General features: G+C 42.2%; 1 protein-coding gene across 2 annotated transcripts in view; it reads right to left on the minus strand.

Annotated features, from left to right (window-relative positions):
- Window positions 1-13,426, minus strand: part of map4k3a (mitogen-activated protein kinase kinase kinase kinase 3a) — a 90,481-nt gene that overhangs the window by 53,388 nt on the left and 23,667 nt on the right. For both annotated transcript variants that reach the window (XM_071350426.1, XM_071350419.1), the window contains exon 2: window positions 2,283-2,340. In XM_071350426.1, coding sequence (XP_071206527.1) covers window positions 2,283-2,340 — 58 coding nt within the window. The remainder of the gene's footprint in view (window positions 1-2,282; window positions 2,341-13,426) is intronic.

Consider the following 13,426-nt stretch of genomic DNA (forward strand, 5'->3'; position numbering starts at 1 on the left):
GTTGACTGAGACCAAAATGTTAATAAGATGTATTGAGTTGTTGTTTGATTCGGATTCTAATAGCGCCATACCTATTAGAATCAGTAAAATACCAATATAATATGACTGTACAAAATGAGAATTCCACATTGACCCCTAGCCACCCATTGTAGATCTGAAAGGATTGGATAGGTATAAGCAATAAAGTAATAGCTCCACTTTGTCATCAATTGTTTTCGTGATGAGGCTTATATCTATCCGAACCTCTCTGATTTCGTATTAAGGGCGATCGGTTGACTTGGAAATAGTGTTATAGGTAGCTCAAAAGTATGAGATTGCTCATAGCAATGGAGTGTTTCCTTAAGGTTGCGTTTTCACACATAGCAAACATCCTTAGCAAATGAATAGATTATGATTACTAGAATGGAACCACAGGAGGTTGGTGGCACCTTAATTGGGGGAGGACGGGCTCGTGGTAATGGCTGGATTGGAATGGTATCCAATACGTCAAACGCGTGTTTCACGTGAATGGAACGCCATTACCAAACTAATTCTAACATTACTTACATATGATCAATTCAACCTCAATAGATGACCTAATCAATCCACGTATCATAGCCAAGAGACAGAAATGGCCTTAGGCTAAAAAAGTTAGCATACGAGAGCTAGTTTGCTATTATTCCCACATATGGAAGCAACAGAACAGAATGCAGTTTAGAGATTGCAAGGAGACTGATAACGTGCTATTCATAGCAGAATTCAATTGCGCAACTGACCGGTGACAGATTATCACCAAACACAAACCAACTATAATTAGGCTGTTTTATAGTAGCAATTATGACTAACTGTGGATCAATGAGATAGCCTGCTAATGCTAACTAAGAAGAACACAATAAAAATAGCTTTTTGGATTGTTAGACATCGCCTCTATAGGTTATTGGAGTAGTGAGTCAGTTGGCCTATACCACGCCTAGTTTATCCTTATGAACAAGGTTGTGTGTGTGTGTGGGGGGGGGGGGGGGGGAATCAGAGTTAGGGTTGCAAAATTCTGATAACTTTCCCAAAATTACCAGGTACAAGATTTTTTTTAACCCTATTCTGAATATTTTGTGTTAGTGCTGGGCTAGAATAAAAACGTGTACCCCCCTGAGGGTGTCACGCAAATGGACGAGCAGCACTGATGTAGAGTAACAGGTAACACTTCGCCTATGGAAGTCCTGCAATCTTCACACATTGTTGCATCGTGACAGGATGTGACATTCAATGCATTTTAATAATACAAGGTTTTGAGCTATGCAATAATGTGAAATTGCACAGGATCCCTCCAGGGTACTTACAAGCAACAGCTCTACAAGAATATCAACAGTGTTACTTTAAGTTTTTCTGAATAACAATTCATATCCATCATTGTCATCTTATCAAATTATAAGTACATCTTGGATTTTGATGCATTCGATATAAGCAGGCAGCTTTTGAAATAACACAGAGACTTCAAATCTGATATTCCTCTCTATTAGAAAATGATAATCTTATTGTGGCGCAGACAAAGAGCTTGGCCGCAAGCTCCAACAGGTTTACTCTAACACTCCAACTTAATCAAGCCCTGCCATCTGAGGCTGGGATTAAGGTAAATCTGGTCTGATATGGCTCCCAAGGGTAGCTCCACTCCACATTCCTGGCCTGACGTGGGACACATTCCATTTGGGACGCAACCAGGCCTACCTGACTATTATAGAAAAAGTCCCAGATAAACACACTCTCATCGAAAGCGATGGGTAACCAATGATAATGGTAGGCATGAAGCAGATGCCTTTTACGCTAATAAGGCCGGTGTGTGGCCTATACAGGATTTAAACCCACAACTCTACTGTAAGCAACATGCTCCAACCAACTTAACCACTAATGTTATGCTCCCACTGGGTCATAATATACTGTACTTCCATGCATATGGCCTGGGGCATTCAAGTGGGTTGCATTTGCATAACACTTTTGTATTTTGCCTACGGTCTTAAGTCAATTCCTACAAATGTTTAGTGGGTCTCAGAAATAGGCACAGTAATGACTGGAGAAGTAGGATGGTGGGGGAGAGAAGATTTAAGTAAGTCAAATGGAATAATAGGTCAGGAGAGGCTAAACTAGCTGAGACAGTGAGATGAGTTGTAGGGTGACGTTGCCCCTCGACGCTGAGCTTGGGTCAGTTTTGTATTTTCCCCACTGATTGGTGGAGGGCAAGCTGATCCTAGATCTGTACGTAGGGGAAACTTCACCCCAGAGTGTGAGAAGATGGAGGCAAAGATCCTTACCGGGCTCCAGTTTGATGACCTTGATGGCCGCCAGCTCCCCTGTGGTGACGTTCCGAGCCTGGAAGACAAACAAGACAGAGGGTGAGCACATCGACCAGTCTCCACACGCAGAAAACCACGGGCGATCGATGGAGAGCTGCCCAAGAGCATACCTTGAGGAGGATGTGTTTTGGAACCGGGGCCCGACATAAAAAAGGTCCAACGGAGATGTTTTTATCTGAATATAAAATCATTTCTGTGTAACAATTAAGTATCTTACTGTGATTCTTTTTGACCATTTTAAATGAAAACAAACAAAAATATTTTCTTAGCAAAGAGCAATTTCTCAAGCAAGAATTTTGCTAGGACTGTCGAGGAGTGGTCTGAGTGAGGAGAGGAAAACTGAAAACTAGCTGTTACTGGTAGACTGGTTTGGAACTCTATTTCTTATTGGTCTATTAACTAATTATTTACCTGGTGTCCAAAACTCCATCCCACCAAAGCAGGCTGAAATTTCACAGTATTATTCCAACCTCATAGTGTGGAAATATAAAACACAGGGAAATCACGTTTGACTGCACTGGGCCTTTAAATAGCTACAGATAAAACTTGCATAGTCATGATGACTCCGGTTTTTCGAGATTCTGGTATAATGGGACTACTGTGTATTTTGGTTTTAATCCCAACTGGACTAGTGCGGAATTGACGGTCACAAGGAAACTCATATTTCATGTGTTCAGTGAGAAGATATTCAAGTCATTATGGATTGAAAACCAACATGTGGTCATTCAGGATCAGGGAATGATCATTTAGATAATACGTCTATTTTATTGTGGAGAAATGCAATAGGCCTACCTTCAATACAGGTTATTACTAGATGGGGAAATCCAAACACAGAAAAGAAGCATAAAGGCAGACATTTAGCCGGCGGATTCAAAGGTTAATCGAAATTGGTTTAGGATTGAGGTTGAGTTTAGGAGGGGTGAGTTAGAGCTAGGGTTAGGGTCGGGGGGGGGTTAAGGTTAGGGTTACCACTGCCAAGCATTAAACATGTATGGGCACTCATCCCGTTCAGACTGCACTCTCAAAAGGAATTTCTTCCACAAAAGCACAAGGGGGGCAGTGGATGGAAGGCATGGGAGGAAACAAGACGCAGGATCAATGACTTGAGTCTATTTTTCCACGCCTTCTATCTGCTCCACCATCAGATGCAGAGAATCCCAGTTTAGAAGCAGATGTGATGAGCAAGAAAATCATTCACCGCAAAAATGAGAAAAAATGAGAGAGAAAAAACTCTTCAGAGCCAGCAAGCTCACATTGTATGTTACATTCATGAAGGGCTGAGCTTGGAGAGAATGACACATAACATGAAAACGCCAGCAGGGTACAGTCATAAGATACTCAAGTTCCTTTGGATAGACGTACTATACAACATACCTGACCCCGGGAGCAAAGTGCATCAAGAATCAATGTCATACTTATAATGGCATCTTGGCATGTGTCACAGCAAAGGTGACACTTCTACGCTTCCTTTGAAGCGATTGGGAAAAGCAACACATTGATTTTCCACAAAAGACAGTGAAACAAATTAGCACACACACACACAAACCCTTGTGAGGCATATTAAAACCTTGGTGAAATTGAATACAAATTTCTGCGCCATCTTTCACTAATGACCTGGATGCGCTTTGCGAAAAACACCTCCAAAAGGTTAACTAGCACCTTATGGGAAACGTAGACCGCTCGGAGATCAATCGCGGGATCAACCTCACTGGTGGTGTTAACAGGCACTTCTACTAAAGGTCGATATCTAATTTCATAGAAAATGGCAAATCATATTGGCCATTAACGCATGTTAAATGCAAACTACGCCTGTGAAGTACAACGACCACCACCAGCACCCCCCCCCGCCACCTCATCCCACCACCAGCCTAAGGTGAGAGTTGAGGACCGTGGGAAACCGCCCACCGGGTATCGACCAGTGCCCTTGAGGGGGCGAAGGGAGAGGAAGGGGCTGGTTGATGATGATCATGTCACACGGTCTCGGTATGGTTAAGTCCGTTGTGTTTCCCCCTCTGTCTAGTTTCTCCATATCTAGTTAGATACTAGAATGGCACCATCATCTAGCCATCTGGAGTCAAGTGGCTATGTTCCAATACATGCTTTTGTCGTTGGTGGCTGCATCCCCCTCTCCGCAAGTCTAAGGGGCCAAAATGTCACCTCCCCTTCCGAAATTCAAAGGATGTCCCGCCCTGCGAAATTGTGACTCCTCAATATAACCAGTGACGCAAACCCAGTGCAGTGCAACAATGTTCCTCGCTAGTTGGCGCATCCCAAAGTCTGTTGACGGACGTTACGTGAACATTCATGTCACGCACTCTGTCGGCGAGTGATTAAAGCAAATGAGCTTAGAGCAAATGTCATCACGGTGACAAAGGAAAAGGAGGAGAAGCAGACAGGCCATGGAGCCTTTACTCTGACCGGCCCCCACCTAATTCTTCTCCGACCCCTCTACGAACTTCAACCCCTACTCCTTCCAACCTTCCCATGCCCCTTATCCCGCCATTGGGAGCACTAACCCCACCCCAACCGCTCCAGCGCCACTCAGCCGAGGCAACACAGGGTCAAGATACAGCTTTCCCCTCCATCGGGAACGCTGACCCAACTCTCCTCCGCCCCAGTGCCATGCACTCAGCCAAGCTCAGGCAGCACAGGCGCAGGGCACAGCAGGCCCTTTGGCTACCATCTCAGGTAATTACAGCCAGAGAAAATAAATCGCAACATAGGCCAAAGCGACACGGGCCGCAGGGGCCACAGGGCTCGCACAGACTGCAGAGCAGAATCTGGAGCAACCAGTTCTTTGCACCAGGGTAGCATTTATTTCTCTGCATTTTGAGCAAATGAGATAGATACATGTTCAAGGCAATGTGTAGGCTTGTTGCTTTTGGATGTGGTCAGTTATAGCGGTTTTGTGGTGTTTAATGTGTGATGCAATTACTGTCACTGTTTGTAAGAATAACGGATGGAAATATAATCCAGAAATGCAGTGAGGCATGTTGTTTTCTGTGTCTGATCAATCTATTCCTGAACGTCAACACTCAAACATCAGAGACATGTCAGGAGGGAGACTAAAAAAAGGATGTTCATGGCAGACACTTCTGTCTTTATTGGGTCATTTAATGTGAAAACGGAGCAACTAATGACCCTGACGTTGTGGACTTTTCTGAAATGTAACCCATAGAAATGACCTTTGGAGGAAAGATGTTTATTATACATTTCACGTCTGTCTCCAAATGGATTGAGAAATAAGTCATGTTTTGTTCCATTTCCCTTCTGCATGCCTGCTCATAGCAGTGCTGTGGAATTCCACTCACTTCCTGGTCTGAGTGAAACAAGAACTACCATTGATCCAGCAGCTTTGTTTACAAAGGGAGTATGACAGATAAGGGTAGCTAATGCTAAATGCTAATCTTTCATGGTGAGGAAAGAGAAGACCTCTTTTGAACTTGTACTGAAAAAATGTTACAGTGGAGAGAAGGCATCCATGAAGTATTTAACATGTTAAAGGGATAGTTCCCCCAAATTACAAAATGGCATGCATTGACTTGCATAGACTGCTTACAGGGTAAGGAATCTAATATGTAATTTTGTAATTTGGGTGAACTAACCGTTTAACATTTTCCTGAGTCAAGTAAAACCGGTGTATGGTTTTGCGTAGACTCCCGTCTGAAATATGCAAACCACAAAATGTTTTACAAAAATACAGCCACAAATTTTTGATGCAGGTTTGATAGAATCCAGGCCACTTTAATGTCAACAGTGTACTTCTGACTTTGGACAAACACTCAGAATTACATATTTATAATATAATAAAACATGTCACTTAGCTTTATATCCAAAGTGACTTATTGTTTAGTAAGTGCATGTGATCACTGCGGGAGTTGCACAGGCGATATTGACGTTGCTAGCTCAATGTTTGCTCAACTTGCTCAACTTCAAGGCCTGAGGAACAAGTCTCAAAAACCCAACCCTAGGAAACAGTGACTAGGGTCTGGTTTCAATAACAGACTTTTGGCAACTTCGATAAGGGGGGAAAAAATGTCCAGGGTGGTTTTTTTTCAGACAGACAACTCTCCCAACAAATCACGAGACAGACATGCCAGAACGTTGTAATTCGAAACCAAAGTTCAGGCAAAACCTTTGCAGTGGTTTTAGTGAAGGTAGCTGAAGCAAACTAGCCACTTGCGAAATGCACTCATTAGAAATAACCTCTGTGATCTCCATCTTGCTAGATACTATTTTGTATTTTATTCAAGAGGATAAGATCGTGATGTGAGCAGTGACGTAGTTACTCTATACCTAAAAAGTCCGTCATTGAAACCAGACCCTAATTACGGTTGCTTAGGGTCGGGTTTTCAAGACTACTGAAGATCAGGTCTGTTAAGAGCTGAAAGAGGATTTCCTCAGCTTTCCAAACCACAGGGTCCAAAAGTGAGAAAACCTCTGCGTCCAGCCTCTCACACCTTTGGTGACACCTCTGTGAGAGGGGGGTACGGAGCACGCTGGGGCGTGCTTCTAAACATTGCAGATAGAAATAGAATGAATAGAGCTGACAACTCCCTATTCTACTGTACATGACAGATAATCCAACATGTTCTAACAGTACATTTCTATCTGAACATGCATCCTCCTCAGGCCCCTAGGTCCAAGTCTTTGTTTCACTTTGTTTTACAGGTCTCTATTTAGGCTACTTGTAAGTCATGTTAATGAAATGTTAAAAAATGTTGTGGTCCTCTGTAGCTCAGTTGGTAGAGCGTGGCGCTTGCAATGCCAGGATAGTGGGTTCGATTCCTGGGACCACTCATATGAAAAATGTATGCGGGTATGACTGTACGACGCATTGGATAAAAGCATCTGCTAAAAGGCATATATTATACATATAAATGGTAATTGCATATTAATGACCCGATAATTACTTAGGATGCAAAAAGAAACTGACCCTAGATCAAGGACAAAATCAACTGCTAACTAGGGATGTAACGATTCAGCAATACGCATTGGTCCCGGTTCAAATGTCCCCGGGTCCCCAAACTGTTCCAAATTTAGCATGAATCGGTCATAAAATCGATTGAAACGTTACGAATCGGCGGTGCAGAAAAATGTTTTGCTCATATTACTTTCTACTTTCTGAAAATACCTCATATTTTGTGACAACTGATGCGTCCTGTCTTTGTGTCGAACTAAGCAACTGTGTTGACAGTCATTGATGAACAAGTCATTTTACATGCCAAACAACTCAGGCATTATCAGTAGCCTAGTCAAACCGCGCTCGGTGCACGGCTTAGCACGCTGACCAAGAGGTAGGCCGCGCGTCACCTTCAGCATCAAAATGTTTGTAAAATGGCTTGCGCATTATTAGGCTTTATTAGTTGAGTGACAACCAATGTCATTTTCTAGATTATTGTAATCAAATGCGCTGTTGAAAAGTGTTTTTACCGGAATAAAGTAGCCTAAACTACCGCCTGAGAAACGTCTCATCTGGCTATAGGCTATAGCATACCTGCTGATCGGGGCTTAGGCTACATTACATTTCATTTTCAATTGTTCCGGTTTACCATCAGCAATAGTTTTGGTCATATTTAGATATACAGGGTAAAGTTGATCATTTCATGAGAACAGAAAACTTCCAAACGGTTTGACATGGGTTTTGGTCATATTTAGATATACAGGGTAAAGTTGATCATTTCATGAGAACAGAAAACTTCCAAACGGTTTGACATGGGGGATGAAATCCAAAGATGTGTTGTATATTCATTGGCTATGTCATATGATTTTTTTTTAAATATAAATATTGATTACATTACTAGCTCAAACACTTTGAATCTGCAAAAATTACTAATTAATTAGTGGATGATGGTGATTTCAGATCAAAAGTGGAGGGAGAAAAAGCTAACATTACCTCCCTTATCTGATAGTGGGGTGGTAGATGCCCTGTTTCCCTTATGGCTCAGCACAGGTGCCTACATTACACATGTATATAATTCTCACATACAGACAGACAAACGGAGAGAGAGAGGTCAGCTCAGAGAGAGCCAGCTCAGAGAGATCCAGCACAGAGAGATCCAGCTCAGAGAGATCCAGCTCAGAGAGATCCAGCTCAGAGAGGCCCAGCACGAGTGCCATCAGCAGTAGTTTTGAATTTAGTATGGAAAATTAATGTATTTATGCAACAAATGTTAGTGTATCGAATAGCACCGAATCAATTCAAACTAAAACGTATTATCATTCCTGTATCGTATCTGAGGCCATGTATCTAGATACGTATCGAATCGTCTTGAAAGGGAAATATGCACATCCCTAATGCTAACCATAGCCACAAAAAGGGTAGATGGGGATCCGAAAGGGTGCCGAGACAAAAAAGGAGGCCTTTTATTATTCTAAGCATTTGACTCCTGAATAGGGTGTTTTTGACGATTCCCGGATGTGGATACGCGTTCATACAAAGTGCCTGTGAAGGACAGTCTAGTGTGATTTCAGTGTCTGACCATTAACTCCATTCTGTAATGTTAGAAATATGTATTCATTATTTAAAAGGCTCCTTTATAATGCCTCCATAGAGGTGTCATAAGCATGTCATTCAAGCACAAAGTAAGGAGATGGGTTTAGGGTCTTGTGCTTCATACCAGACAGAATCTGGTTATGTGACATCATTTGTCAACTTCTAATGTAACGCCAATTAAGTAGTGTTTATGACAACCTTATGTAGCTAGGCATTATGACGACACATTTAAAACAAAGTGTTAGGCTATTTTAAAGCAGTAGTGACATAACCATTTATGAACCGCTCATATACCTCTTATGACTGTGTTATGTAAGGGTTATGAATGTGTTATAAAGGCCTTATGTAGGTACCCTTCAAATAAAACACTGCCGACGACATATCAGAGCCAGGTGTGTTCAAAGTCAGGGTCGTGAGCCCCGGTTGGTCCGCATGGGGAGATTCCAATCTCGGCGCTGTGATAGCGGAACAGGAAGGGACAATGGCCCAGTTGTGGGACTCGGGTAAATAATTGATGAAAAATTCCAAGTGTGAAAGGATTGGGTGACAACATTTATGAGGGTTCGCCGAGGAAAAGAACATTGGTGCCGTCTTGTGTTTCGCAACAGGCTTTTTATGCAAAGACAGTTCATTGATACTGTAAAATAGATGCTTTGTATTGACACACGAAAAGGATGGCCTCACTGTCTCCTAGCTAAGGGCAGACTTTTGATTTGATTTTCATACAATGAGAAAGACGTACCAAGAGATATGTCGGCCTACCGAGAGATTAATGGCGAGAGTGACAGAGAGAGTGCGATCTCAACAGACTGAACGTGTATCAGATTAGTATCTAATTGGCTAGGAGGAAGAGAAGAGAGAACAGGAGAGACAGAAAGAGAGACAGAAAGAGAGAGAGAGAGAGAGAGAGAGAGAGAGAGAGAGAGAGAGAGAGAGAGAGAGAGAGAGAGAGAGAGAGTAGTATGTGTTGTGAAGAAGGCAGGCCGACAAGGATCAAGACAAGAGGGTTAGTAAGCTAAAGTGTTAATCACCTTAACCAAATCAAGAGCATCCCCCCCATAGCCGTGCCTCTGGACAGCTTAAATGGACTGAGATGACTGGATGCCAAGTAGGCTCTTCACTACACTCTCTCTACACAATGGCTGCTGCTGGACCATATCCAGTCAATGTCTATTCAAAGTTCAGCCCCAAACTTCAAAGAGTTCCGGTTGAGCTGAACTTGGGGTGTATTCAGTGCACACCGTAGCAAAATGTTTCGCAACGAGTTTCTATTGGACAAATTCAGGTAGGTCAGTCCTCGTTTAATTTGTTTTCTTCTGTTTGGTTTCTAGTGAATACACCCCTGAACGTTGAGGTAGCACATGAAATGCAGTACTTCCTGAAATGCAGGAAAATCAATGGCCCTGTTGGAATACTTCAAATGCATCCTTCCCTCCTTCCTTTCTTGAAGTAATCACAGATCGGAATTGGTTGGATCAGTGAAGTAATGGGGTGGTAACCTTGCTTTCATCTTTCCAATCACTTATAGATCTGTTGATTACCTCAAGGAAACAAGGATGCATGCATTTAAGCATTCTAACAAGGCCATTGAGTTTGAAGGAGGCCTAACTCTGAGGAGATCTGCTTACACAATCCATTCCCCAGTTAACCACCACAGCCCTTAGAAAGAGAATGAACAAATTCCACTCAAACCAGGACTGTGACGCAAATATGCAGCGTCACCATATTTCCTTTAGACCCGCACTCTGCCTCTCACTGTATCTCTCTTGTTCACTTTCCCGCTTCCCCTCACTCTTTCCTCTATCTATTTATCCATCTGCCTCCCCCTCCCTCCTCCCCTCCATTTTTCCTCTTTCCATCCCCCAACTCCACACTGACACACTCCCTCCCCGGACAATAGGGCTTCCTCAGATTGTTGAAATCAATACAAAACCATTTTCTAGACGCATAGAAGCCGCAGAACTATCAAAACAACCCGACCCAAGCCTGATGTACTGTCCAAACAGGCAGTTAAGCTATTTAAAAAAGGAGTGGGAGGACGGTATCCCATCACTTGTCAGTCTCACCTTAGGAAAGGAGAAAGCAGGGACAGTGAGAGGCAGACCCTCTGCTGCTCACTCCCTCCCTCCGTTGAGACTGACCATCAGATGCAGGCGCCATCAGTCCAGTAAAATAAACAAAAAGCTAATTATTTCAATTTATGCTGTGCCTCGCAAGTGATACAACAACTGATCTATTTTGTTATCAAAGCTCGTGTTTTGGAATATAATATGGTCTTAAAATAACAATATTGTCAGGCCAAGCACATAGCCAATATGCTGTGATAATACAGTATATACAGACTACTGCACAAACTTCAGTCCGACAGAACTGTTTTTAAAGTCATGTTTAAAAAAAATCTGAGCAGTAGCTTTCGGCTTGCTTTTTAACTGCGAAAGTGATCTGGACTCAAAAAAGGTTGGTGATCACTGCTATAGACAGCACAAGCCTATGGGAAATAGTCATTTTGGCCGCGGATGTCACTGTTACTGTACAGAGCAAGTTTAAGGTGTTTGTGGGGGCTGCATGTTGTGGTAATTCGGCCATTCTGTGGCTCCGGGGAAGTTTTCTATACAGCCTGCCAGGTGCGGGCTAAACTGAAATGCCACGCTTTGGCCATAGATCCGATCGCGGATCTGGTGGCATTTCGGAGAATCCCGAGAGCCATGCTTTCTTTGGAGGGGTGGATTGTGGATTTTGCTTAAGTTTCTTTTTTGATTTTAGGATCAATGTTGTCACAGTTGCTTCTCGTTGAAGAGGTAGCAGCTAACATTCCAATGCCGTCGCTAGCTATCCTCTTCCTCCTTTTCTGAATCAATTTCTGGCCATTTCTTTCTAGCTGGCAAAATAAGTGAGCTAGATTTTGTGTACTGCCATATGTTGAATACATAACTAAGTTTGGCACTGCTATGGGCTAGTAAAAATCCTTAACCTAGCCAGCTAGACAGTGATAGCCACAAGCTAAATCCGGAGAGAGGGAGGAAAGAATTCACTTGGTTTCATCAGCTGCTGGCTAAATCAAACACATATTTCCACATATAATTGATATATTGTAGAAAAATCCTGACAGACATTTCCATATTAAAAAGTGAAGTGCCACTTACAGCTTACCACAGTACAGTAGGTTACAGGCAACATGTTCCTCAACCGTGTGAGTCATAGAAATTACAATCTTGCGTTCGTGGCTTTCCATCAGTTTTCATGGCTTTTATATGCAGGGAGCATAAACTGTACAATTGTAAACAAACAATTATTTTTCAAGAACCCATTTCTAAAGAACCCATGTATATTAGTTAATATACAGCACCAACTACATACATATATGTTAGGGTTGGTACATTGTCTGCTACCTGGACTTGGTGTTCATTACAATAACAGTTAACACTTACTATCATGACCATGATATAACACTCTCATGCCACAGTCATTCGAATGTCATAGTAGAGAGCCACAGCTAAAAGTAGGGCTGGGCAGTAAACCGTATTTTACTATATACCAGTATTGCTGCATGGACCGGTTACGGGTTTTTACTTTACCTTCTATAACGGTATTTGAAAGTTTGGTATGTTAAATGTGATATGCCTTGTGTTATGTCCACTTTTATAGTTTACACCACTACTTGAGTCATCCCTATCCGCTCTCTCCATGCAACTTTCCACACAGACTTAGCCACGCCCAATGTCACTCAATGAGTTGTTGTTGCTTGACCACGAGACACTTGCGTTCAGTCTGCATGGTCAATGCAGCACATGCAGGATTTTCTTAGCAAGTTTTAGCTAAATCATGTTAGCCGCTAATGCTAATCACTAGTTAGCTAGCTAATAAATGTACAGAGTCCGAGCAAAAGTAGCTTGCTAATACAGCCTGATACCAGTGCTGTAGTAAATCAGCATGTTGTTTGTGCAACAGTATCTTTTAAATCAAAGACGAATAGGCAAAGCATGAATATGTTGGCTAGATGAAGAAACATTTAATGTAGCCAAAGATTATAGGGTCTCCAAGGAAACACTGACCATCACTTTGGTTCCTACCCTGTCACAATAATTCCTCCCTGACATTTTCCTTTGTTGTAATGTCAAACAACACTGTATTCAAAGTGCCCGCTATTATTTATATTCCAACCATAGAATTAGAATAAACATTATGTATTGAACAAAAATATAAAATACAACATGTAAAGTGTTGTTCCCATGTTTCATGAGCTGAAATAAAAGATCCCAGAAAATGTTCCATATGCACAAAAAGTGTATATCGCTTAAATGTTTTGCACAAATTTGTTTACATCCATGTTAGCGAGCATTTCTCCTTTGCCAATATAATATATCTACCTGACAGGTGTGGCATATCAATAAGCGGATTAAACAGCGTGATCATTACACGGGTGCACCTTGTGCTGGGAACAATAAAAGGTCACTCTAAAATGTGCAGTTGTCACACAACACAATGCCACAGATGTCTCAAGTTGAGGGAGCGTGCAATTGGCATGCTGACTGCATGAGTGACCAACAGAGCTGTTTCCAGATAACATTTTAATTAATTTCTGTACCATGAGCCACATCATAGAGAA

The sequence above is a fragment of the Salvelinus alpinus genome, chromosome 2 (genome assembly GCF_045679555.1).
Source record: "Salvelinus alpinus chromosome 2, SLU_Salpinus.1, whole genome shotgun sequence".
Taxonomy (NCBI): Eukaryota; Metazoa; Chordata; class Actinopteri; order Salmoniformes; family Salmonidae; genus Salvelinus; species Salvelinus alpinus.